Source organism: Rhinolophus sinicus, linkage group LG18 (genome assembly GCF_036562045.2).
Source record: "Rhinolophus sinicus isolate RSC01 linkage group LG18, ASM3656204v1, whole genome shotgun sequence".
NCBI lineage: Eukaryota > Metazoa > Chordata > Mammalia > Chiroptera > Rhinolophidae > Rhinolophus > Rhinolophus sinicus.
Genome location: NC_133767.1, coordinates 4,163,206 through 4,190,631, shown reverse-complemented (window position 1 = coordinate 4,190,631; position 27,426 = coordinate 4,163,206). Strand labels below are relative to the sequence as shown.

The 27,426-nt window shown below is 51.5% G+C and overlaps 1 protein-coding gene across 2 annotated transcripts in view; it reads left to right on the top strand.

The window, feature by feature from the left end:
• Positions 1–27,426, top strand: part of XYLT1 (xylosyltransferase 1) — a 335,332-nt gene that overhangs the window by 280,446 nt on the left and 27,460 nt on the right. For both annotated transcript variants that reach the window (XM_074322544.1, XM_074322543.1), the window contains exon 6: positions 17,624–17,704. In XM_074322544.1, the coding sequence (XP_074178645.1) occupies positions 17,624–17,704 (81 nt within the window). The remainder of the gene's footprint in view (positions 1–17,623; positions 17,705–27,426) is intronic.

Genomic DNA, 27,426 nt, shown 5'->3' with positions numbered 1-27,426 from the left:
TGAAATGCACTTTGAGCAGCTCCGTTTTAAATTCGATTTGGTTTGAATTTAAATGTAAACAAGTAGCAGATGGAGCAGCCCAGTTTTGGATGCTCGGGACGGAGACGTGAACAAAGCCGATTAAACACTGGTGCCGTCGTGGGCCTCATGTTTGTGTGCGGGGGGGAGACACTTCCACTAGAGAGAATTACAGTGCTGGAAAGAAGTGAGACGGAGTGGATGCTACCAGTTCAGAAACAAACATGGTTTCCATCCTCTGCCAGTGGATGGTTTCACCAGATCCCAAACCGACCACGCGTTGAACTTTGCAAGTGTTTTCTTCCTAACGTCTCCCTCCTGAGACCTCATAGTTCCCCGCCTTCTTGTTGGCAGCTGCCAGCTACGTGTCTGTGGAGGGAACATGTCCAACCCTGGGTACCTTCCTACCCAGTGCATTTGGCACATTTGCTTCTCGGGAAAGCAAAGCCTTCATTTCGGTGGCTTGTCCACCTGTGGCCAAAAGCATGGGTGGTGTGCATCCAAGTGCATCCTGGGAGTTTGGGTGTGAGCCCAGGGTGGTCCACAGCGTGGGTGGTTCACACCGCGGACTCTGTTGTTTGCCCCCTGCCTCCTTCCTCACGTCTAACTGCAGGTAAAGATTATTCTCAAGGGCAATCTGGAAGGGCAGCGTGTCTGAAAAAGTCAAGTGGAATAGGAGTGTTGTGTCTATGCCTTTTCAATGATGGTGGCCTTGATTCAAACCCCTGCTTCTTTCATCACTGGGGAAAACAAAACAAAAACAAAAGAAGACCTGAGTTCTTCACCAGCGGGTCATATTGTACCCACTGGGCAGTTGGGGACCGAAGCCACCCATTCGTTGTTGTCCCATGTCGTTCTGTTCATCTGGTTGAGCATCGGGAGACAGGAGTGTCCGAGACCAGGAGAGAAGCAATGCCCGTCAGAACTGGAATCCAGAGTCACCAGCGTTCGGCCAGCTGCTAAGCCGCCGTCACTGTGATCTACTCTGCCCAGTGTCCCCTGGGGTGGTGTGGAGATGGACACTGAGACTCGGCAGGTTCAAGTCACTTGCCCAAGGTCACACCGCTCAGCGGGGCCCAGCGCAGGCTCAGCTGACTCTCGAGTCTACAACCTACATTCTGCTCCACGCAGCTGCCTCACCGGCGAGGTCTGCCAGCACGCTGCATAAGCAGCTGGGCCCGGAGCAAAAAGCCAATCACACAGGAGCACAAACCCACCCTGTGGCTGCCACAGACAGTGTGGCCCCATCAGCACCACTGTGGGATCTCTCTCTCTCTGGCCGGTGGGAGATGGGGCTTCGCCAGTTGTGTTTGCTCTAAGCCTAGAAAGAGGAACCGGCCCCAGCTTTCACATTTCCTACATCATCCTGTTCTCTCTCCAAACCCCTCCACAACTGCCGGAGTGGTGCCCCATGGAATCCTCACTGATGTCAATGTCAGCCTCCAGCAAGCCTCGTCGGGAAGGAGGGGCTGCCCTCCCCCCGTACACGCGCAGCTGTTCCACAGCACAACCGAAAGGCGGTCTCCCTGCACCCCACTCGCTCCAGGAGAGCACGCGACAGGCTTTGTGGTGTCAGCTGACCTGGAGTTGACTCGTGTCTCCGTCCCCGACCAGCTGGATGATCTCAAGACAGGTGCACGCAGGCCTTCTGAGTCTTGTTTCTCTCACCTGTAAGAGGGAGGTGATAATGTGACCTGTCAGGGGGCAGCACAAGGGAACCGCAGCCAGCTGGGAACCCAAGCTCGGCCTTATGTCCAGTTCTGCCACTGCCTGATGAACAGCCGGGTTAGAACGTGACGGCTCAGCCTGGCGTCCAGATGCAGCCTCACGCTCACACCTCCCACCAGGATGCTGAGCCGTGTCCACGGGTTTACCGGACAGAGAGGTGGCCTGGTCTGCCAGGGAGACCGTAGCGTACGGCATCCGCCCAGTTGCATGAAAGGAAGGGACAGAAGAGCCAGTGTGCTGGCCCTGGCCCCAGGGGGTCAGGTTTGAGGCAAGAAACAGGAGAAAAAGTAATGGAATCCAGATGGGGGCTTTGCCCACTAATAACCCCACGCAAACCACCTCTAGGCACTGGGAACTCATACGTCAGTTCCTTCCCGCCCCAGCCCCCCCAGCGGAGGTGGGTAGACAGGCCTGAGGCCAGAAGCCAGGCCAGAGCCCCCTCCCCACTCGCTGTCCCTATCGGTCGTTATAACAACGTGAGATACTGCAACAGGGCCTGTCCCAGAGCTGGCATTTATGCCAAGCACTCAGGAGATGGCTCTCTTCCTGTTATTAGTATGATACTGAAAAATCCTGGCTTATTAATTCTAGACCAGAACGCGGTCTGGCCTTTTCTGTGGTCACTCTTTTTATTTGCTCCGTCTTCCTTCTCTCCTGTGTTTAATGTATCTGCACCCTTGTCCTGACGCGTAAATGCAGAAGACCGAGAGAGAACGAGGGAGAGAGAACACATGGCTTTGAGGAAATCCGATCGTTTGGGGAGCCAGGAGGTGGTTGCCTAGAGTCGGCCAGGCCTGGATGCCGTGTGGTTGAGCTCGTGGCCCCCATGGTCCCCGTCGGCCCTCCTGCTGCCAGGCTGCTTGCAGAGCCCCTTCCTGACCAGGGCGCCCAAACAGCACTGTCCTTCTCACGGTCACTTACTCTTGAATCACTGCGGCCGCAATCTCCCTGAACTTTCCAGTTGGAAACCGCGGAGTTCTACCTGCAGACCTCCTCGCCACCCCGAGCCCCCTCCCCACCAGGCTCGAGTGGTATGGCTACCACCAGGCTGGTGGCCACGACCAGGCCCCCAGGCACGGTCAGAAGGTGGCTCGGACATCTGGACGGGTCCGCAGCCTGGGGGATAGTCACAGAATAGAAGGCAAGGCGGAGAGCAGAGCCCCCCACACGCCCCCTGCATCCGCTCCCTCCTGCCCGTCTCACGTGAAACAGCCCCACCCGGTCCAGGCTGAGCCTCGGGAACCCAGACTCCTGCCTCGGCCCGTGCCCATCATGCCGCTTAATCGCAAAGTGGGGACTGGCGAAGAAGAGGTCATTCGGGTTTCTCCGGGGTGGGGGTGGGGGGACTCATGTCACGCATCGCGTCTTGTTCTCTTGCCGAAGAAGAATGGGAATGGTGCCCCCAAGAGCCACTGCCTTGATTCACCTGTGTCCTTTTCCTCCTCCAGAAAAGGATTCCCCTTGGGTGCGATTTAACTGTGTTCATCAGTCAGCGTTACTTGGCAGATGCAGCCAGGGGCACAAACACTGCTCCCCCGTCCTCTTTGGGACGCTGGAATGTGCTGTAAGGCCAAGCTGTTTTTGATTACAGAGCCAATCTTTGTTTAAAAGTTTGCTGCCCTGGGGACGTTTCTCACAGGTTTCTTTAAAGAATGCCTTCCCTGAGCACCTACAGCTAAATAATCCCATTAATCCAAATTGCTTTGCCAGGATACAGTGGAACTGTTCAGCCACTGTGGCGGGGTCCTAAGGCAGGGTCCTAAGTGGGGGCTGCAGTCTCCAGGGGAGGTGCTTTGTCATGAATCAATCTAACAGGACAGGCCCTCCCCGAGAGTCTCCACCCCGTTGTGCAGCCCTGAGTGTGTGCTGGCTGCTGGGCCACATGTTTCCACGGTCTCATTTCATTTGTCAGCCACCTGGTGAGAGGGGACCTTCGTCACCCCCATTTAAGGCAGAAGGGACATGGGGAACTCACCCAAAGTCACTCACCTACTGAGAGGTGGAGCTCAGACTTAAATCCACCCGCGTCCTTAACCACGAGCCAGGGCTTCCCGGCTCTGACCCACGGACCACTCGCGGTGTGCGAGGTGACTTAAAGTGCTACGCAGGCAAGGTTTTGAAAATGTCAATATTTATCCATGTTACCACATGGAAGGAAAAACCTAACGTACCCCAAAATTCTGAAGCTGAAGTTTCCTTTAAAGAATAGTGATCAAAATGTTAGCAAATCAGTAATACAAAGGGTGAGTGTCTTTGCAGTCACTCAGTACGTTCCTTGAGTGCCTGCTGTATCGCGGGCCCTGTCCTGGGCGCTGGGACACAGCGGTAAAGGAAACATACTACTGTTGTGCTCTCCTCCATGCTGGCGAAGGAAAGGGACAATAGATAAGGAAAGCGGTAATAATACATCAAGTGGAAATGTGTCGAAGGAAAAATACAGCGTGGAAGGAGGAAGGTGGGCCAGAAAGATGCTTTGATAAGTTGGACGTGGATAAAGGTGTGAGGAAGGTATAAGAATGACCGAAAAGAAAGAAACATGGTAATGGCAGGAATTGGCAAACTGGTTTATAAAGGGCCCAATAGTAAGTATTTTAGGTTTTGCAGGCCTTGTGGTCTCTGTCACAATGACACAGTTCTGCCACAGCGGCAGTAGGCAACCGTAGACAATACGTACACGGGTGGGCATGATTGTGTTCCAATAAAGCTTTATTTATAAAAACAAGTGGAGGGCCATAGTTTGTATACCCTTATGTTAGACCATTCTGCTAGATCTCCCACATTTCAGATAATGGCCTTGCACAGAGCACATCTCAGCCCTTACAAATTCAGCTCCCACCCCACCTACCCATCTTCCCATGCGTGGCCTTTCCTGTGTTATGCCATGATTCTGTCACCCAGGTGCCAGCTTGTGATGCTCGAGTGGTTATGATTTCAGGACCCTGGATAGAGGAAGAGTGGGGTAGAGATTCCCAAGGCCTTTAGGGCAAGCTGCCCTGGACTTAGACCCCCATCCCGTCCAGGGTACCTGAACTCGATGTAAAACAACAGCCTCCGTTTACTTTATTTCGCCCCGACCTGTATGGCTTCCCAGTCCTGAACTCGAGCTAGAAAGCAGCGCATGAAAGGTGGCTCACCCATCAGCATTACCAGACCAGGGCCAGCCAAGAGGGGACAGGCAGTTTCTTCACAGAGGGCTCTCCATGGCTGTAGGCCTGTCCAGCTCTCCATAGTAGGTCATCCAGAGCAGACTGTCGGTTCTTACCACCCAGCCTTCTCTGTGTACACCCTTCAGAAATACCTGGTTCTCGTTCGCCCTGCAATTCACCTTGCACCACCTTCCTCAATCAGAATCAAAAAGGTTAATGACACTGAGTCCCGAGATGCATTGATTTCAGGACGCACCCCAGCTTCCTGCTTCCCCCTGAGAGCACGGGACTCGTTTATCTTTCGTTGGCCAACGAGGCGAGTTGCTGACTAATGCCCTAATGCCGGCTAATTCTCAGAGATGTCCCAGAGTGACCGGGCAAGTGTTCCTGTTGTGCTTTCTGTAAATCTGGCGGATCTTTGTGTCTGGGTCCCCACCTCTTTCTGTCTAGCTGTGCCTGGGCTCCCCTCCTGTAATTTGTCTCAGGAGGCTGCCGCAGGTTGCACTGTCAACTTCGGAAGAGAAAGAGAAATTTTTAGCCTGGGCGATGACCACTTTCCACCGAATGCCTTCTAATGAAATATCAGCTTAAACACCTCACTGCTGATTGATTCATTCTTTCGTGCAATTAGTCAGTCAACCAACACATGCTTATGTGAAAACTACTATGTGCCAGCTGTTTGCTAGGATCGGGGGTTACAGCCACCAATAGGACAGTTAGCATCTCTGCCCCCGCAGATTAGGCTGTGAAATAATTACATGTTCACGACACTGTTAGGAAGTTTACATACGTATCATACAGGAAACAGAGATGCATATAACCTCTTCTGGGGAGTCAGAGAAAGCTTCCCTACAGGAATGCTTGGAGCTGAGACTTGAAAGAAGTGGAGGAATGAACTGAAACAATGGGGGCTGAGTGTCCCAGCCAGAGGGGGTTGCATGTGCAAAGGTCCTGAGGTGTGAGGGAACATGGCCCAAGCAGTAAGTTAAGAGAGGCTTGTGTGGACAGGGTATGGCAAGGGGACAAGCCAACAGAATAAGGCTGGGGAGGTCGTCAGGCCCAGAGGATGGGGGACCCTGAGAGCCACGTTCAGGATCCCAAGTTTATCCTAAAAGCAGCAGGTTACCTTTGAAAAGTATGTTATTAGAAAGTGCCATGATGAGATTGTTTCCGCTCCTCATCCATTGCTTTGCAGTGGGAAAAAGTGAAGGAAAAAAAAGAAAACAAGAAAAAGGTAGAGAACTGTACCAGGCTGCTGGAGGAGGGGAAATCCGACAGCTAATATTTTCTCCTCATGGGCATGTACATTGCAGCTCAGGTAATTACTTTACACCGGGCTGCGCCCTCCCTGTTGTTTCACTGCTGTTGTTTTCTCTCTGTTGAGCCTTCCTGCAGCACACAAAATCCTTCGTCTCCATGCCCTGGGTTTTCTGGAGCTAGACCCTGAAATATTCTTTCTGTCCATCCTTCGTTGGGCACAGATTTTCCAGAGCTCAGGCCATGGGGATGTGTAGCCAAGCAGTGAGATGTGTGCATTCGGGGACTCGGCAAAGCCCCAGCCGGAGCCCAGCTTCCTGCTGTCCCACAAGCACAAGGCCCAGATGTCCCACTTACTGGCCACGAAACCTTGGCAAGTGGGTCATCCTGTCGGTGCCTTGGTTTTCTCATCTGTGAAGTGAGAGCCATCAGAGTTACCTATTGGTCCCTTGCTGTGAGGATTCAGCTGTGACATGCGAGGTGCCTTGCCAGTCACAGAGAAAGTACTCAGTGAGTGGTGACAGTAAGGGTGACCCAGGGTGACAGATGCACTAGATGGACGATGGGTCCACAGTGTGGAGATGACATGGGTTTTGTTTAGCACTGTGTCTCTAGTGCGTGGTACAGCGCCTGGCACACAGCAGGAGCTCAGTCAGTCCTTCCTGAAGTAAGGACTCCAGGAGCAAATGAGTGGCCCGTGGCCCGGCCGCAGCCGTGACTGAGGCTGCAGTGCCTGTCGCCATTTATTCCCAAGTAGCGGAAGGCTCGCTGAGACTTCGTTGCATGGTTGTCACTTCTGCAATTATTTAAAGCATCTCTGGGCTTATTCCAGGGTTGAGAATCAGTGGAGAGGTTTTGTCTTTCCTGATTTCTTTCAGCTAGAGGCGTTTTCCGATCTTTTCCACCATGTGGCAACTGTTCCAAAGAGCCAGAGTCAGTTCCAGAAGAACAACGAGCCGTGGTGGGTTCTCGTAAACCCCACAGTTGGCTCAGCCCCTTCTCTGCCGAACTGAGGTGCAGACGCGGATACTCTGGAGCCCCGGCTGGGAGCCCAGCAGGCCGAGGGATGCTGGCAGGTCACATCCGTCCGGCCACATGCTGGCTTCCACGCAGTCTGGGGAAGGGTCTGAATCCCACGCAAGCCCTTGATGTCGTGAGGCAGATGTCCCAGTCTGTCCGTGGTCTTGTGGGAAGAGCTGGGAGGCAGGCCCTCAGCTGTCCCCTTTCCCTCCAGTTCCCACGACCAAGCCCCGTGTCCCCTGGACCTCTGTGGTGGAGGCCTTGGACTCCAAGGTCGAGTGGCCCGGGTGCAAATTCCTGCTCCTGTTGCGTGTGTGTGTGGAGTGTCTAGCCTGGCGCCCTGTACTTCCTTGTCCACAAAATGGGTGAGAATATCAGTGCCCAGTCCCTGAGGTTGTCAGGAAGGCAGAATGAATCAATAGCTGTCCTGGGACACGTGACTTACCCTCACTGGTTATCCTCGTCACCGTCATTGCTGTCACCAGACACGTCACCCAAGCGCGGACGAGCCCAGTGTGCTCCACTGTGAAATGGAGCTCGTCTGCCATCCTTCCAGGCTGGTTGTGGGGATTAAGTGGAAAGTGTACATAGGAAATGTGTACGATGATACTAAGCACGGTCATCCTTGGAGCTGTGTTGCAATGGCTTTTTTTTTTTTTTTTTGGTTTAAAATTTAAAGGTTCAACTGGAATAATCTTTTATTATGGTGAAATACACATAACGTAAAACTTATCATTAGTGACGTTTGGCTCATTCACAGTGTTGTGCAAACATCATCTGTCTCGCGCCAGACATTTTAACCATCCCAGAAGGAAACCCCGTTAAACAGTTGCTCTCCCTGCCCCCCTTTCCTCTCCCCACCTCTGGCGATGACCAGTCTGCCTTCGGTCCCTGTGGATTGACGTGCTCTGGATGTTTCATATAAAAGGAATCCCACGATGTGTGTCCTTTGTGACTGGCTCCTTTCCCTTAGCATCTTGTTTGCAAGGTCCACGCGTGTTGTAGCAGGTTATCAGTGTTTCATTCCATTTTATGGCTGAATAGTATTCCATTGTATAGATAGACCACGTTTGGTGTATCCACTCACCCATTAGCGGATATTTGGATTATTTCCTCTTTGGGGCTCTTCTGAATAGTGCTGCTATGAATATTCATGTACAGTCTTTTGTTGGAACAACTGTTTTTAATTCTTCTGGGTATTTTGGTGACTTTTTAATGTCCATGGTTTAACTACTTAAGGGAGGAAGGGCAGCAATAGTAAGATAAAGTAGGAAAAGAAAGGGATTTCAGCTTCTTTATGTGGGTTTGCAATCTTGGCCGACCTCAGCGCTTTGGGGAACCCACCAGAGAGGTTGGTCTTGGCTGCCTTCTCCAGTTATTGGTTCCGATGGATGTCCCAAGGGCTCCCACTTCCCCTGGGGAAACCCCTGATAACTGTGTTGCAACGTGGCCTGCCCGGGGAAGCCAGCCAGCTTTGTCCCTTCCTCAGAGGGAAGTAGCAAGAGCAGTGAGGTCATCGAGCCCTTCCTAGGTGCCAGGTGCTGGGCTAAGCCTCTCACACGCGTGAGCGCATCAAGCCCTTGCCCAACTCAGATAAGGAAACATGCTCAGAGGCGTAAAGTAACTGGCAGGGTCACACAGCAAGGAAGCGAGAGAGGCCAGCTTCCAGCCTGGTCACCTGATGCGCAGAGCGCTGTCCCTACAGGGGACAGCTGGCTGCCCCTCGCTTGGGCCCATCGCAAATGGGCCCGCCCATGTAGCTGCCTTGGTGTGAAAGGGGTTCTGTGTGAGTTGGGAAATTCCATTTGCAGGACGTGGCACAGCCTTGGGCGTTTCATTCAACATTTGTCCCTGTGTGTACTGAGCACCTGTTATGTATGCGCCAGACAATGAGCGAGTCGAGCCTTTCTCAACTGGGGTTCCTCCTCTGAACCCCAGGTCACAGGAAGTGATCAGAATGGCTGTTCTCTTGATCCCTGCTGGGGTTGTACAATAACTAGGCCCCAATTCTTGATACACAGGAGTGAGGCTAATCCAGGATGTAGAATGGACGCCTCGGACACCAGGAACCAAGTCTCACAGAGACCTGGTCTCCGTCATCACTGTTTCTCCAACGTCTAGAATAGTACCTGGCACATAGTAGGTGTAAGCGTGAGGATTTGCTGAATTAATGAATGGGGAACCGTGATAGGCACAGACAGACAGGAACCCCGCCCTCACCGAGCACACATCCTGTTTCACACTTTACGATCCAATCCTCTGACATTCCATACCGTTTCAATATATTCAAGGACCTAGCACAGAAACGATTCATCGGTGATAAATGAACTTGTACCAGCATCTGCCCAGCACAGTTAAATGTGAGCAAGTCTTCAGAGTAGTCCCAGATGACATTTGTGAAATGATTTTTTCTTAAGAAACACTGTCAGTCATGCAGGAACACAAGGAGAGTAGGACTGAGGCTTTGCCGCTCAGTAAATACCTTGGGAATTCCTGTAAACGAGTCCCCTTTACCCCAGGAGCCGGATGCGTGAGCTCGTGTGTGGTCAAATAAAACCAGACCTTAAGTTACCCCCGTTGTAATGAGTCCGTACAGTTCAAAGTGATACCAGGCCTTGAAAAAGCTAAACTCGTGTCTAAAGTCAAAACTCAGCACAGTTTTTGGCACTTAGGAAATGCTCAGAAAGTTGTGGAAGGAAAAGAGGGAGAGAGGGAAGGAGGCTTCCGTTTACTGAGCACATACTATGGGCCAGGCACTGAGTGCGCCATACCCAGAACACACAGGCAACTCAGAAACCACTGTTATCCCCATTTTGCAGAGTAGAAAACTAAGGCTCAGCGAACTTGAGGACTTTGCTCAAAATCAAACAGCAGCAAAGTATCCAAGATCAAAAGAGAAATTTCTACAGACACCTCTCTGCAAACAGCTCTTGTTGTGTGGCCAGGTTTTGGCTTTTCCCACTTAAATCACATTGACTTTGTAAGATTCAATCTTTCACCATCCTCCAGAGTAGGCTTCGCCTTCTCCCCCCAAAACCAAATCAAATAACTGTCTGTAATCACTTGTTGTAAGGGGATGCACAATTTGGTTAACCAAATGTTGTGCTCATTTGGGATGTCTCATGGCATATGAGGGCAACCAGATTTCAGGGAATTAAAATATAATCAAATAGACCGCACGCACACATACGCACGCATGCACGCACGCAAGGCTGAGTGGCATTTAGTTCTTCGTTCATGAGTCAGGCAGTGTTCTAGGATCGGGCTGGGCCTCTGGACGTGGGTTCTTGGCAGTTACCTTTGCATTACAACCATCGGGAGAAAAGGCGGACGCGTGAAGAGTCCCACTGATGGAACATCAGATAAACGGCCTCTTAGTATGGCTGACGTATGTTTCAAATGAAAAATGTGCGTCCTACACGTGCGCTGTGAAAGCGTTGAGACTTTGAGAAATGGTTTGCCAGTTCCTGCAAACGCAGTGAACGTGCTGTCACGCTGCTTCTGTGTGCCAGCCACAGAAAGAGGGATGCAATTAAAAGTGCGTGGGTTTCATTCTGCAGAAGGTGCTCGAGTGTGCTGTCTGCCTGTGTGCAGGGGGGCACTGTCCCCTGGCGTCTCCAGCATGAATTGTACTGTAGTCCATCTGGTATTTCGCCACTTATCACAAGACTGTTAGTCTCCTTTCCCCACTGTCCTGTGTGCTGCTTGAGGACAGGTACCATAACCACCTACCTGTTCCAGGTGCGTGGTACCTGAGCTGTCAGAGAAATGGCAGGTCACGTTTCCCAAGACGGCAAACAGCTTGCGAAGTCGTAAGCGTTACAAAGAGCACACGACGTTCAGCAAACTTCATGTCATTCCGAACACTGGTCAGGCAAGGCCAGCTCAGGCCCCACCTCGCGTGCCTGGTGAGGGAATTAGGACATTGTCCTGTGGGTGATGGAGGGCCATTGAGGATATTAGGCAGAAGAGGAGACATGATCAGACTTATGCTTCAGAGAGATCCTACAAGTGTTCCCAGAGGACGGGTTCGAGCAGAGTCTGAAAGCGGGGGCGGCATTGAACCCAGCTCCCTTTTCCTCGGGCGCCCACTTGTGACTATAATTGTGCCCATGGGGTCCTGGATGCATCTGGTGTCTAGCTCTTTCCCTACATGTTCCCCCTGTATCTTAGCAAACGTGGGTCTCACTGTGAGCTCTGACTACATGCAGGTTGGGGCTGACCCTTCTCTCATCTGCAGTGCTTTTGGTGTGGACCTTTCTCCTGGTCGTTCTGGGGTCTTGCCTTCCTGAGAGGGTTCCCAGTAACAAGACGACTTCAGGACGGTGCAAATATCACGGAGGGAGGAGGACAGAGTGACAGCAGTCCCTGCGCCCACCCAGAAAGAGAGAAGCCGCGTGGGAAATGGGTCCAAGGCCACTCATGACATGGAAACCAAGTGGCTGGGGCTCAGACGTCAGACAAACACAGCAGCGAGGTGCACACCTGGGACAGAAGGCTTTGTCACTGTCACCGCCTGTTGTGCAACCTGGAAGGGAGTAGGAGGCTTCCAAAGGCAGCTGTGGATTCCTGTTTGTTCTTGGGCTCTTTCTAAAGAAATGCAACACACACCTGAAGCGTCTTCATCGCAAGGCGAGCAGGACCGAAAAGGCCCAGACTGGACCTGGACGGCCAAGGTCTGATGTCCCCTCCGTGTCTCCTAAGACTTTGGCCAAGCCGTTCAATCTCTCTGAATCCTGTGTTACTCACGTATGAACTACGACTGGCTCTCAGGGTTACTGCGAGATGAAAGGAGGTGCACTTAGCACTTTCTAGGTGACCAAGGGAGGGCGTTCTGCAGTCAGCATTGTTAAAGGTTCTCGTGCCACAGCTCCCGCAGCGCACTGGGCAGAGACGCAGGGCAGAGCGTCCCAGGCCGAGGGAATGGGGTGGGCAAAGGCATGGGGAGAGAGTGAGTGAGTGATGGTTGTCTGCCTTCCTGGGCTGAGCTCCTCGCGTGGGGCAGCTGCCCCCGTGAGGCCAGCGAATATTTGCCGAGCACCTACTATGCATCAGGTCCTGGAGCAACAGAGCAGAATTAGACCCAGTAACTGCTCATCTCATGACTCTGGCCAGGCTCCCGAGAGGTATTGTCCAAGGTGTCTCGGTAGGAAATCCCAGAGCTGTTGGCAGACAGGTGGCCGCAGCTGGAGCCGCTGCCCCGGGCACTGGAGAAGATGGGGCTGGGTTCCCCCCCACCCCTTGCCGCATGACAGAAGGCTCATGTGGGGCCCACCGGTTGTTGGTACCGTGGGGAAGCCAGAGGACCCCTGCCCAGGCCTGGCCAGCCAGCCACAGGAGCCCGCAGCCTCTCCAAACATCCTCTACACGATCACCTTTGCAATTTCCTTCTCCCTCCCCAGCTGGTAGCCAGCTAACTTGGTTCCCATGCAGTGGGGTGAGCCCCAGCCATGCCATCAACTTGGGGCGGCCTCATTCCATGGAGTGTGTCTTTCTGAAAGCAGAGAGGACTAAAAAGTGCCCTTTGGATAAACAGTTCCATACCCAGAGATTTAATCCTGCATCAATCTATCATACCTGCATCCGGAAAGATAGACATATACGGATGCTCATAGGAGAGCAGTATCTGTAAGAGTGGGGAAGGAAGTAACCTATATGCCCATCATTAGGGGATTGGCTAAACTCATTCCTTAGGAAAATTAGCAAAAAAAAAATTGGCTAATTTTTTTTTAACTTTTTATTTATTTTAAGTGTGTTTTTCCAGGACCCGTCAGCTCCAAGTCAAGTAGTTGTTTCAATCTAGTTTTGGAGGGTGCAGCTCACTGGCCAATGCGGGGATCGAACTGGCAACCCTAGTGTTACGAGCACCACGCTCTAACCATTGGAGCTCACCGGCCGCCCCAAGATGGCAAATTTTATGTGATGTTTATTTTACCACAATTTAAAATCCGAGGAAAAAATAGATACATCAGCTTCACAAATGTCCTTGCTGAGGGCGATGCTGAAGTGGTATTTGAATCGAACACGCATATGAGACAACTGTGCAGTTGAGACCCTAGAGGAAGAAGCTGGGGACATAGCAACGTGGTGTGTGCTGAGCTCAGGTCGGAGGTGCCTCCTCGACCCCCCCCCCCCGCCACCGCTTGCCCACTCCCACGGTCCTCCGTTCCCCACCTGTCGTGCGCAGTTTTGCGCCACAGACGGCCTGCCCACTACATCCAGGGGGACTAACCCTGGCCGTCTGGGGTCTGTTTACTGGCAGCCTCAGCCGTCTGAAATCCTGAATCTGACATCCACAAAACGTCTGTGCCTAACTTTTGCCTGAGCCGCCGTCAGCCTCACCGTAAGTCGCGAGCACCCACCCCCGGCAGGCTCTTCTCAGCCTCTCGTGTCAGAGAAGGAGATGTGAGGCCCATGTGTAGCGGGCAGGAGGGGCCCAGACAAGTGACATTGGCTCTGTGTTGGGCTTTTTCCTAGTGGAGACTGAACAGGCGCCAGCCCCTTCTGGCTGCCAGCAGACAGGCGTGGCTGTGACCGGGCTCCCGGGCATCTAGAGAGCTGAGTTGTGCCCTTCCCGCCTGTGTGTCTTCGTGCCCAGAGCCATGTCGCATGTTAGACACACAATGATGGTGCCGTGGCCCTCTGGGGGCCCGTTCCTAACTCTGACACCTGCTGGGAAAGCAGGGACAAGTCCATTCTAGGGGACATTTCCAATCCATGTTCTCAGGACATTCCGTTGTTGTCATGCACAGAAAGCCTTCCAAGTTCAAATCAGGTTGGGTCTTCATACTGCTGTCCCCAGTTCCAAATGTCTTAAGCTTCCGGTGTTCAAGAAGGCAATAATAACACCATTAAACAACAGGTGACATTTATCAAAGGCTTACTGTACGCCAGGTGCACCGACACAGGACTCACACGCATTATTTTATTTAATACTCCCAGCACCTGAGGCTTGTGGAGATGAAAGTAACCTGCTCCAAGTCTGAGCTTTCAGGAAGAGACCACGGGGAGAAGATGAAGACGGAAAGGGGAAGAGAATTAACTACCGATATCCATGCTTGACTGAAGGTAGCGCCTTTTAAACTTGAAAAAGGCACCTGGGAATCATGTTCAAAAGCAGATTTTTCATTCAGTAGGTCTGGAGGGGGGGGGGGGGTGCTGAGATAGGTCAGGACTGATTCTCTGGGTGCGAAGACCAGACTCTGAACAGGGAGGCACGAGAGCACCGGAGTCGGGGAATTCCTTCATTCACTCCCTCATTCATTCATTCATTCATGCATTCATCGGCAGAATCCGTCCGGTCGTCAAAAGCATGAGTCTTGACCTTTCGAAACAGGTTCTCATCACGATTCTTCCCTCCGTGGGCCCCTTCTCTGAGTCTTAGCTGCTCACCTGTAAAATGGGAATGAAACTCAGGTTTTGTGTCACCTTTGCGACTGCTAAAGGCAAGGAAATGTAGCACACGTTCGCCCCAGGGGCTAGGGCATGGCGGGCATTCCGGCAGTGCCTGTGGAGCTTCTTTTTGCCTTTGTTTATGTATTCATGCCAGTCAGTATTCCCATATGGTTCCCATACACTTATTTTAATATTTATTGATGGCAAACAAACACGTTGATTAAAGCCAAGAAGTCCCAGGGCTCCCGGGGCTGCTGTGATGGGCGCCGGCGTCCCCATCGTGAATCAGGAACTGGCATCGATGAAGAGACATGTCTTCTGATTCCGCGAAAGGTGCAAGGCGACGGGTGGGGAGGCAGACACAAGTGATGAGCTGTGGGAGCCACCTGGCAAATGGCTCCCCCAGAAAGAGTGAGTGAGAAACGCGTGTGAGGGAAGAGAGAGCCGGCCTGGAACTGGGTAACGTGTCAACAGATCGCAAGCTGTTAATTATCCGGAGAGAACTAAATATTATGTAAGGCAGTTATCGACAGGCGTCTGAAAGCAACAATAGGAAAACCTGGTCCCCAGCCGAATTCCGTCTCCCCTCAGAGAAGGGCTGGGGCGACAGGCATTCAGAGGAGGCCCTTTACAAAGAGGGAGAGCGAGGGGGCCCCCGGGGCCTCAGGGAGAGGAGGGTGGCAGGGGTCCCCCCCTCACGGGTCCATCCAACCACACTCAGCCCTCTACTTTGAAAAGCGGCTTTGCCCACAAGCTCTGGGCCTGGAATCCATGCCCCCCGCCTCCCTGTCTGCCCTCCCTCCCTCCCGCAAGATGTCGTCTTTTGAGAGGATTTCATGTGGAAGCATCGCTAAGTAAATTCGCTAAATGTCTATTCATCCCTGTCAGATGGGGACTTAGTGAAGCGGTTAATGTGAAAATGGCCCCAGCCCGGGGCCCTGAAAGGCTGTTTCTGGGGTTGCCAAATGGAGCTGCAGCCGCTGACCCTGGGAGGCCTGCGGCTTCGTGAGAGGAGGCCCAGGAACCCCAGCCCGGCCCCTCCCGTCCTCCCACTGAGAGGCCCCTGCTTATTATTCCCGCTGCCAGGGTCCCATTCATAGGTTAACTTGTCCCCCCATTCATCAGGACCACAATAATGAACTGTGGCCGAGAGTAGCTAGCGGGTTGGTAGACAGGAGCTGCTGGGACGCGGAGAGGCAATGGGCCTCAGTTATGGTTTGCACGGAGCTTGCTGTCGTTTTTTATAGGCGGATTTAGTTACCACCCCTCTCGGAGACTTCAGGAGGCCCTCTGCCCACAAGCGACCGGAACGCGGCATGGGGCACGCGTGGGCTTTCCCTTGCCAGCGGGTTTTGTCCACGCCACGATGCACCCTTGTGCAGACACGTGGGGCGAGCCTTTGCGTCCCCAGGATTCACCTCTGTGCCCACCTGCAGGGCTTAGCTTTCTGCTAAGCGTGTGCGGGATTTAGCTCCCTGCAGACACCCAGGTGTGTCCTGGAGTCTGCCGCTGCTATAACGGCTGGTTTTTAACTGGTGTTTGTTTCAGTAACGGGGTGGGACAATGGCAGAGCTCGCTCGTTTCCACTGCCGCATCTCTTACCTGTTTTGTGGCCCCTTCTGTTGGAATCATGAGTTGATCAACGTGAGTCATCCAATCCCAGAACAGGGATGTGGCGTGGAGAGACTGCAAGGAAATTAAGGGGGGGGAGGGGTGGGGGCGGCTCAGACCAGATGGTGGGAGACAAAGTGTAGAGCAGCTTGCATTTATTGTGTACCTACTGTATGCCCTTAAATCCACCTGGTTATCCATTCACAACATATGCACGGAGAGCATGCTGTCTGCTGGGCAGCCAGGTGAGGGCAGAGAAGGTCACGTGACTTACCCGTGGCCATGCACAGCTGGATCAGGAGTGGGTCTGGGACCTGTCTCCAGACCTTTCTGCTTCTGGAGCCCAGGCATCACCTTCCTGAGATACCCACCTGTGTCCCAAAGGTCTAGCTTCCCTTCCATTCCCAGAGATGTCCTTTCTTTCCACTGCCTTCACGTTTCTCCCAATTTGAAACAATGGTTAACCCTTTCCTTCTAAATGAAAATCACTGAGCAGAGAGGCCTGATGATAAAGGAGCTGTCACTTCAGCACCGTTTACCTGTTTGGGTTTATGCAGCGGAAGAGGCGACCGCATTTCTGGCAGATGGAGACCCACGTGACTGCCTTTTAAAATACTGTCACAGCTGTATGCACAAGCTGATTAGCTGTGACTACACTGCTGGTGCCGAGATTGATGGCGATAAATTTGGGATAACAATGCTGGGAACGATGTCATCCATTTGTGTTGCACTTCATCTTTTTTTAAAGCTCTCTCAAATCAGCTGCCCAGTAGTCATCGAGGACTTGCTGTTCATTCATTCATCCAACAAACGTTAATGTAGCTCCAACTAAGTCCCAGTGATGAGCAAGTCTGACTAGGTTCTGTCCTCATGGAACGTACATCCTAACGTAAGCAAATTTCATGCTTTCCGATGGTGGTAAGACAGTGAAGTAAAGAGAATGATATGATAAAGGTGTAGAGGGGGTTACAGGTGCTACTTTAGGTTGGGTGGCCACAAAAGGTCTCTCTGATGAGATGACATTTGCAAAGGGACCTGGCTAACAAGAGCAAGCTAGTAATGGGAAGATGCAAGGCAGAATTTCCCAGGCACAGCAAGTGCAAAGGCCCTGGGGTTGCTATGTATCTGGTATTGAGCTCCTCACTGATGACTTAACTATTTGCCAAGCCCAGTGCTGGGCATTGGAGATTCCAAAACAACAAATAAGATACTATGCTTATCCTCAAGGAGTTCACAGTATGTGGAGTAGATAGGAGACAAATACAAACAGTCCATTTTAATACAGCGTGGGAAGCCCAGTGATGGTGACTCATGAAAGAATATGCCTTATCAGCCTGTGTCGTGTGAAAGAAGGAGGGATCCTGTTTTCTGTGACAACGAAGGAAGCCAAAACTCAGTTCTCCACGGTCTCTGGAGGACCCTGACCCTCCTCTTGTCTGTTTCCACAGGACAAATGAGCAGCTGGTGGCGTTTCTCTCCCGCTACCGAGATATGAATTTCTTGAAGTCACACGGCCGGGACAATGCAAGGTAATAAATGCATTTTCCTCCTACCTTTGTGCAAACTGGAAATGAAGGTCTGAGCGATCACTTGGGGGCTTCCTCCTGAGCTGGTTTGGTGCAGCCAGAAAAAAAGTTGAGGATGAGAGAAAGTCAGGTGCGGGTGGACCTCGCACCTTCCCTGCAGGACCTGGAGGGGTCCTTCCTGTCGGCCAAGGGCAGGGGAAATACACAATGCTTCCCATCATGTCATACACGTAGCCTCTTACAGCTTTCGCCCAAGCATTTTTGTGAGTCCATGATCTCGTTACGGCAACCCTTCGAGGTAAGGAGGGCAGCCATTGTTGATTCCCATTTTATTGGTGGGAAGACTGAGGCCCATAGTTTAAGTGATGTTCCCAGATCAATCATCTGGTCAGACAGTCACTCAGCAAACATTTGCCGAGTGCCAAGCACATGCCAGGCATCCGTGTAGCAGTGACCAGGACAAAATCCTCACTCCTGGAATTTACTTCCTAGTAGAAACGAGTCTCGTGTCAGCATGGAGTTGAACTCAACTACCCTGCCTTCGGGGCTCTCTGCCACTGCTGACAGGTGTGTGGTTTCGGCTGGCTCCGTGACTCCCTTGCCCCAGTTAGCCACAGCAGGGCAGGGACAAACGAAGTGGTGGGCTCCACTTCCTGAGCTTTTGAGAGGTAACCCCGGGGTCCTTGTGTGCTATCGTTTGCCAGCATTTTAACTCTGATTTCATCCAGCTGTCCAGCCACTGTGTGCGGCGACTGCGTTCTTTCCGTTTAAAAGGAGCCAAGACTTGACAATGCTCCACACATGAGTACAGCTCAGTATAGTACGTTCCAGCCACTAAGGGTGGAGAGGCCTCGGTGGATGGAAAAGAATTATAGCCGTTGTGTGTTGTGCTCTCCCCGCTAGGCCCTTTTCATGCAGGATCCGGCTTCATTCTTACAGAGACACTCAATGAAAAGAACAAGAAGTATTATCCCCATTTGTCAGGAAAAGAAAGGGAGGTCTTTGGGAGCCTAAATGAGTTTCCTAAGGTCACACAGCTGGAAAGTGCCAGAATTTGAACCCAGGTCTCTGTCCCCAAAGCCCACAGGAGTGAGGTAGATAGAGCTGAACAAGATTCAATGGAGGTGGTCGGTTGTCAAAACTGGCTCACATAGTCATGTCCCCACCCTTAGGTACAGAATGAAGACCCCTCTTCCCCTCTAGGTAACCTGGTCTTGCATGTTTTTTTATGCAAACAAAGTCGCATGCACGGAGCCCATGGTAAGTTGATAGAAGTGTCTGAGTTCCATCCACCCTACTATTGTTTCCACTGAGTCAGGATTGATTCTCTGGCCACTAGTTACAGGCACTGCGCTAGGAACTGGGGATAGCACAATGGTTAAAATCATGGGCTTTGTGGTTATACCTCCTGGGCTGGAGGCCTGCTCCACTGGGTCCTGCTGTGTTGCACTGGACAGGTGACTGAACCTCTCTGAGCCTTTCCCCTTCTCTGTACGATGCAAATATTAATAGACCTACACTCATGGGGTTGCTGGGAAGACTAAATGAGATGATGCCTGAAAGACATTTGATGTATAGTAAATGCCCTGTCGTGGTGGTGGTGATGCCGCTGCTGGCATTGCTGTGACACGCACAGGACTGAGATATGGCTGGTGACAGAAAGGAATCTGGTGTATGGGCCGGAGCCGTCCCTCTGGGGGTGTGAGTCCTTCCTGTGTAGCTGAGGAGCATCTGTGGTTGACGGTGGTGCCCCGATGGCCTGGGACAGGATAGCGGCGCAGGCTAAGGAGGTGTGGCTCGCAGCTCCCTCTAAAGCCCTAAAACCCAGGGCTTCTCTGGACAGAACAGCTCACAGCTTCCAGCACACACGTGAGTCCTCAGCTGGTGTTCTCTCACTCAGACGGATCCAGGGCAGTAATTGAGCGTTAATTTACTAGTAAAGTCAGCCAGCATCTGCCAGTCGCGCCTCTGGCTTAGCTGCGCTCTCACCCATGTTGCACACACAGGCCTCACCTCTGCCCGCCTCCCGTTGTCTGCCCCACGCGTGCGAAGCTGGGCGTGGCTCAGCTCCGGTGTCTGCACTGGCGGCGCGTTAGAAAGGGGGCTTTTGGTGGGAGATGACAGTTTACCCCCAAACTACCTGAGGGGGTAAAGGAAGCAATTGGAGAATGCACCTCACCTCTCAGTATCTGACTTCAGATATGGCTGAATCAAGAAGCTCAAACGACCTCATTAAGCCCTGACTCTGTTACTGCTTTTGGAGGGGGGAGCGGAGAGGTGTATGTTTAATTTTTTTATTGTTTTATTCCTGGACAGGGTTAAAGTAAAATAAACACATCACATTAAATAGCCAAGTAATTCCCTGGTGGGAACCCTTTTTAAATTGAGATATAATTGACATACATTATATTAGTTTCAGGTGTACCGATATCTGTATACAGAGGGTGCCAAAACAAATGTATTTTAAGAAAGGAGAAAGACTGTATTAAAATTGTAATATTATACAATGAACGACACGAGTGTTCGTTTGATTAACACCATCTTTTGAGCGAACACCACACTGCACGTTGTTCCCATAATTCACCTCAACTTCGAAAAGTCACACATAGATAACGTCTCTTAAAATGTGTCCCTTTTTTGGCGCCCCCGGTATATTGCACAATGATCCATCCACCTCATAGTTACAGGTTTCCTTGTGTGATGAGAACTTGTAAGATTTACTCTCTGGGCACCATGCATGACACCCCCAGGACTTATTTATTTTACAACTGGAAGTTTGTACTTTCGGACCCCCTTCACCCTTGAATTTCCCTTGTGTTAGTTCTAGTTTCCTTTGTATCAGTTTCATTTTCTGGCTCCAGATGGGGACCCTTCCCAACTTAGTAGTCTCCGTTTACAGGTAAGGACACTGAGCGTCCGAGAGGGGAGAGAACGTGCTTACTGAAGCCCACACAGTGGGCAGGGTGTCCCCAGAGCCCAAGCCCAGGATCCCTGCCTGGCGATGCCTCTCTGTGCTCTGGTCCCGCTTTCCTCCAGGACGCTGTGTGGCTTCCAGGCAGCTGCTCTGCTTCTCTGGGCTCCATTTTCTCCCTTTGGAAAACAAAGGGGATGAACGCATTGGTCTCCAGGGTCCCTTCCCATTCTGATGCTCTGTGCTCCTGGACCAGCCCTTGTAAAAGGCCGTGTGGCCGGAGCTTCAAAGACAGGGATGGGAAGGGACACAGGCAACCAGTGAGGGACAAAGTAGGCCCCAGGGTGCCTCCGTTTGTACTGCCACGTGGTTTCTAATGGCAGAGTTTACCTTCCGTCCCCAGGCCCATGCCGTTGGCCACCATTTGGACTCCCAGCTCCCGCTGCGAAGAGATGGCATGAAGGCCAACTAGTGTTTTAATAGCTGCCAAATTGGTCCTGACGGGTCCTGTAATGAAAGGAAGGGGAGTGTTGTGTTCACTGTTTCTTCTTGCTTTCCACCCGAATACAGTGACTGGATCCACTGAAGGTGGGAGGCACAGGTACATTTCCCAGACAGGCTCCGCAGGGCGAGCAGGGGCAGAGCCCCAGGTCCCCTCGCAGCCGGAGGACGCGGTCGTTATCAGGGAGCATCAGACAGGTTTCCCGAATCTCTGCAGCCTGGTCCAGTCTCAGGGTGTGGGGACGGGCCCCTCACAGGGAGACGGGAAGGAAAAGTCGTTTCCGTCTGCTCTGGGACTTTTCCTGCCTGGGTTGATCAAGTTCTCCACCTAATTCAGGGTCACCAGGGACCCGGTGCTTAGCCCTGGGACTGAGGCGTAACCCTGGGACCCTGTGGTGTCGTGAGTGGTGAGAGCGTGAGCGCTGGAGCACAGCCAGCTCTGCTACAGGACAAAGGACTTGGACTCGCCATGCGCCCGTTTTCTCATCTTTATCGAATCCGGCAGTGAAGTCAGGATTGGGGTGACGGAGTGTCCTCACTGACCACAGGGAGGCCCCGAGCCAGGCGCTTTGTGTCATTCCAGCCTCATTTGGCAGGTGTTAGCCCAGTTTAGAGATGAGTACAACTGAGGCTTGGAGAGTCGCTTTAAGGTGCTCAAGGTCCCACAGCTGGGGTGGGAACCAGTTCGTCTGACTTTTAAGGCCATGTGCTTTTATCACCCCAGGATCAGCGACTCCATCTGAGAGGACCCGTAGTTTTAAGTTCTTGGGGTGAAGATAAAAGAACAATATTCTCAAGCCTTAAAGGAGAATCATTTTTTTTAATGAGTGGGGGAGGGAAGTCAGCCCCTTCCCCAACGTTCTCAGGTCAGCCTTTCCCAAAGTGTGCTTATGATTTACCAGTTTGTGTAAGATTATTCTGGGGAGTTCATACATGTGCACTCTGGGAAAGGTGGGTATTCATCATACGTGTACCAACAAAAATTTATCAGATTAGCCCATCTAGCCAATGACTTCATGGATGTTATGCTTAGAATAAGACTACGTTTAGGAAAAAAAACAGTTGAAGCTATTTAAAGTGGTTTCGAGAAAAATATTAAGGGAATTCTCGTATGGATGCCACAGAAAGCACGTAGCATAGCAGTTAAGAATCCAGGCACTGGCTACTGAATGCAGAGCTCACAGGCTAAGCCCTCGCTAGGTGTGTGACCTTGGCTAAGTTACATCAACCCCTGTGTGCTGTGTGTCAGTTTTCTCATCTGTAAGATGGGTGTCAGTTTTCTCATCTGTAAAATGGGCATGATGACCAACCTCACAGAGTTGTAAGAATGAAATAAGTGACTATATGGATAAGCTCTTGGAACGGTTAGCTGTGCATATGAAGTTGATGACAGTGGTGATGGTGGTGGTGGTGGCACTGGCGATAATTATGGAGACAAATCTTGAAGATGGTATACAAAGGATTAACATTTTAGAAACATATTCTGCAACTCGTAGGGAAATGACTAGCATTTCAAATGTAAGAAGGCTAGATGGAAAGGAAGGAAGCTAGGACAGGTCCCAGCCCCCAGGTCAGAAGTGACATTGCAAGTTTCTTCCTGTTCCCAGGTCTGGGTCCTGCCCCCCTCCCCGCCCCACCCGCTACAGGTGGCACTCTCCATTTGGGTGCCAGAAAAACAGCTAAGCACCTTTGGCCGCCTCTTATCTCTGATACTGAACTAATCTTCAGACCCAAACCTCCCTTGATGTATAAACAGGCAACAGTGTAGCTAGAAGTTGGCAGCTCCTTCAAGAGCCTGGCCAGGAACTTCCTCCAAGCAAATCTGCTTTCAGGAGGCCGTTCGGTGCCAACTAGCTTATCAGGAGCAGGGCTCTCTCCCCAGCTGTCTCCTCACCCTGACTGATGTGAGGAGATAATTAATATCGCATCTCTAATGGGGAAAGCAGTTGCCTTTCCCTTTAGTTCTTCTGACACCCAAGAGGTGGGTTTATCACTATTTGCATGTTCACTTTATTAATTATGGCAGCCATGCCAACAAGCGCTTGGCATCGTGCAGGGGCCCACCCAGTGGTGTGTGCCTGGTGCATGCCCTCTCTTGGCGTCTGCGTGGGTTCTGAGGGCTACTCTGGAACTTTTCTTTTTTTCCAACCAATACACATTGACTTTAGACAAAAGACCAGAAGGAAAATATGCTCACAGCATCATGTCTGAGAGTCAGAGTATGGTTTTTATTCCCTTCTTTGATTTCTTCTTGTGTTCCAAGCATTCTACGAAGCGTATGCATTACTTTTACAATCAGAATAAAAGGCAGTAAACACTGTTTTTAAAAACATGTGAAATGTGGAAAACCCACTAGCCCCTCAGCGGACCTTTAGATTCTGGGAGGATGCAAGCTGCTTCGGGCCCTGAGTGTTGTGAAGTGCGTGGGCCACCAGCTGGGGGACTCTAGGATGCAGGATTTGGGCCCTGGACTCTGCATTTCTGCTCAGGCTTGTTTTCCTTCCATCCTGGAACGTAAAATCTAAGTCAGCTTCCTTTGCACAGGGCGTGGAATGATAGTCACACCTGGAGGGTTTACTGTGTGCCAGAGGCTGTCCTAACTGCCTTACTGAGGCTGATTCTTGCAGTTCTCATGACAACCCATCATGCCCATTTTCCAGAGGGGGACACTGAGGCTAGAGAGATTCATCAACACACAGCTTTGTAAGTGGGGAAACAGAGCAGAACCCGGACAGTCTGGCTCCGGAGTCTGCACCCCTGGCCTCTGCACTGATTCTCTGAGTGGCCTGTGGCGTTTCCACTTCGTGCAGGCCTCATGTGCTTACGGTTCCTTCCGCCCGTCTGCGGCTGGTCTCCTCCTGAGTGAGCTGGTGAAGCTGGGGTTTCCCTGTAGCCTCAGCCTCTTTTCAGTGCATGTGGGCTGTTGCACACACTGTGTCTCATAAAGCTTATGGGACTCTTCCCCACAACCCTCCAGATGACTGATTCCTTCTCATCGAGCATAAATGCCACCTCCTCAGCAAAGCTTTCCCTAACAGTCTTCACTAATTAAGTCCCTGCCTCTTTATTTTCTGTCATTGCACTCACTCTGAGTTAGTCTGTGTAGCACTTAACCACAAACACCTAATTACATATTAATGTGTCTCGTAGCGCTTTGTGTCTACTTCTTTATTTATTTATTAGAGCCGTGTGACAGCCCTGTGGCTAAGAAAGCGGAATCCAGGGCCTGACAGTTAAGATGCGAATCCCAGCCGTGCCACTAACCAGCTGTGTGGCCTTTGGAAAATCACTCTACTGCTTCGTGTTTCTATTCCTTCATTTGTAAAGTGAACTCACAGGGTTGTGGTGGAGACTAAATGAGAGAATATATATTGCGTGTGAGGAGCAGGGCCTAGAAAGTAGCGAGTGCTCAGTAAATGGTAGAGGTGGTTATTTCTGGTGTGTGTGTGTGTGTGTGTGTGTGTGTGTGTGTGTGTGTGTGTCTGTCTGTCTGTCTGTCTGTCTGTCTTCCTAGAAGAGAGAGAAGGGGAGGGTGACGTCCATCTTATTCCCAACCACATCCCAGCGCATAGACCTGGAGTATTGAACGTCCTGAGTGAGGAACCCCACCCCCCCATCCCCCTTGTTCTCCCAGCTGCTGCACAGTGGAGACATGACAGCTGAGTCCAGCCCAGGTCAGGAAGGGACACATCCCACCACCCTGGGCCTGTGACAAATGGCCAGCAGGGCCCCTGTGGAGCTGCTGCACCGGGAATCCTCAGTGGCTCGTGGCCGGGGCAGATGGGAGGTTTTGTATTCATAGGACTCAGAGGGAGCTGGAAGGATGCCCATGACACTTGTCACCTCTGCCACCACAGCCACGGGTATTGCTTAACTGGAATAACAGCAGGAGATAGGGTTCATCATGGGGGCTTTGGGCTTCTGTCCTTGGTACTGAAATAGCGTCGCTTTTCAGGACGTAAAGCGTCTCTCCTTAGTTCTGGAGGTGGCCTATACGTACATAACACACCTGTCTCCCACGTCACAGGAGAGAGAAGAAGAGGGGTCGAAATTTAAATTTTCCAGCTTGATAAAGGAACGACATTTAGTATCTTGGCGACCCTTTATGGAATGCTTAGTGTCTGAGCACTTGGCTAAGCCCTCCGCCATATATCATCTCATTTAAACCTTCACACCGGCTCTGGGAGGCAGCTTTTATTACAATCACCGTTTTCCACGGGAGAAACGGAGCCGTCACAGGCTCAGGCAGCCCAAGGTTAGTGCCGACCCAAGACCTGAATCGGGTAGTCTGGCTCCAGAGTCCACAGCCGGGCCCCTGCCTCAGAGGTCTGTCACGTGGGAGCCGTTCCCACAGCCGGCTGGCTTCACACACTGGGGTTTTCATACTTTGTTCCGTGACTTCATTTTTTAACTAAAATGCTTAGGTTGTACTTAACGCTAAAGGAGTGACATGGGTTCAGTGACAGGTCACTGAGCAGGAAAAGAGAAGAAGGGGAGATTTTTATTTTTTCTAGGCCCTGTGACTTTGGACGACTTACGATCACACATCCCTCTGGGGGGGGTGTGTGTATGTGTGTGTGAATCTGTAGAATTAGTTCTATCAGCTGATTGCTCACATTCCTTCTTGTTCAAACATGCTGTTCAATCTGAGGGCCAGAGTTCTTCCTTTTAGAACTCATTACAGGACAAGACAGTCCTGGAATAATTTCACACTCGATGGCTACACCGAGATTGTCACCAGGGAGTTCACTGGATTGAATTGAGAGACTTCTTCCCGGTCTGCCTTTTCTGAGATCCTTCCCAAAGGCCCCTGATGTTTTCATAACTGAACTCTTTTCCCATAGGCGACAGCCAGGTCCCCTCCCCACCTCCTATTGATTTCCTTTGCTCTCAGCTGAGTGGACTTGGTCCCCATGACCTCTTGGTAGAATTCTGTTGAGCTGCAACTTTGTTCCATTCTGGGTCCGTGGAGAAGTCTCAGAAAGACGCACCACCCATCCCTGAAAGGTGCGTCCCAAGAGATAAACCTGAAAGCCAGCGATGCCAGGTTTGCCCTTGGGCAGCCTGTTGTGAAGACAGAAGCCCTTGTGAGGTCTTCCAAGAGCATCAGTGAGCCCTTTGGGTTCTGTCATTTCTGCACAGTGTCTCTTTGGGGCAATAGATGTTCTCGGATCCTTTGTTTGGATCCTTTTGGAGGGACCTGGCGAATCGGGACAGGTGAAGAATGGCAGAGCGCTTAAGAGCTTGCATTGGTTTCATCCAGACCTGGGTTCAAGGACTGCTAGCTGTGTGACTTTGGGAAATTTACCTAACACTCCTGTGCCTCAGTTCCTTCATCTGTCAAATGTGTGTTGGAAGAATCAGATACCTGGTTAGCTAACAGCTGCTACTTCCTGGTTACCTGACAGGCATGGCTGCTATTCTTCTCTTTATGTATTCACTCTGTAAATATTTATTGAGCACCGGCTGTGTGCTAGGCACTATTCTAGGAATTAAGGTTACAGCAGTGAACAAAAACAGACACATATGTCTGACCCCTCTGGGCTCAGGAGAAATAGACAATGAACAAAATAAATACCTTATATATGACGTTGAAAGTTTAAAACGCTGTGGAGAAAATAAAGCATGAGAGACTGACCAGGGGTGTGTGAGATGTTATCACCATGTAAGAAGTTGCTGATGGTTGGGCCAGGCCCTTGCTTGGGACTGTGCACCAAACCCTGTGCAGGGATCTTTGGAGACATCATCCATCGCTCTTTGACAGCTGATTTGGGAGGTATCAGGCAGGTGTCCCAGGGGTCATCTGACAGATGAGGAAGCTGGCGTGCAGAGAGGTTAAGCCCGCCCATGTCTCACAGTCTGTGAAAGCAGAGGGAGGACTCGAAACCAGATCCTTTGCTGTCTGTTCTTTTGTGGTTCCATCTATTGACCCACCCAGTTGCCCCAGGTAACCAAGTCAACAGGAAGTGAAACAGAAGGGAGGAGAGTGGCATTGGTCACCTCCTGTGTCTGGGCCCATTGCTGCAAATCAGTCTGCCCTCCCTCCTTCCCTCAGCTGAGAGAGCCAGGCACCCTTTACTGAGGAGCCCGCACGTGGGAAAAGGCACACCCAGGGGGTTCCTGACTTGCCTCGATTCCCAACCTTTACCTTTTCAATTCATGGCAAATGCTCAGAACAGATGAAAGAGCAAATCACTCCCCAAGCAGCTGATTCCTTTCACCCGCCAGACACTCAAAGTCTGGGCTGTGCCACCTTTTCCCAGTCCAGACCCAGTTCCGTGCCAATAGCCCCTCTCAACCCAGGAACTTTCCT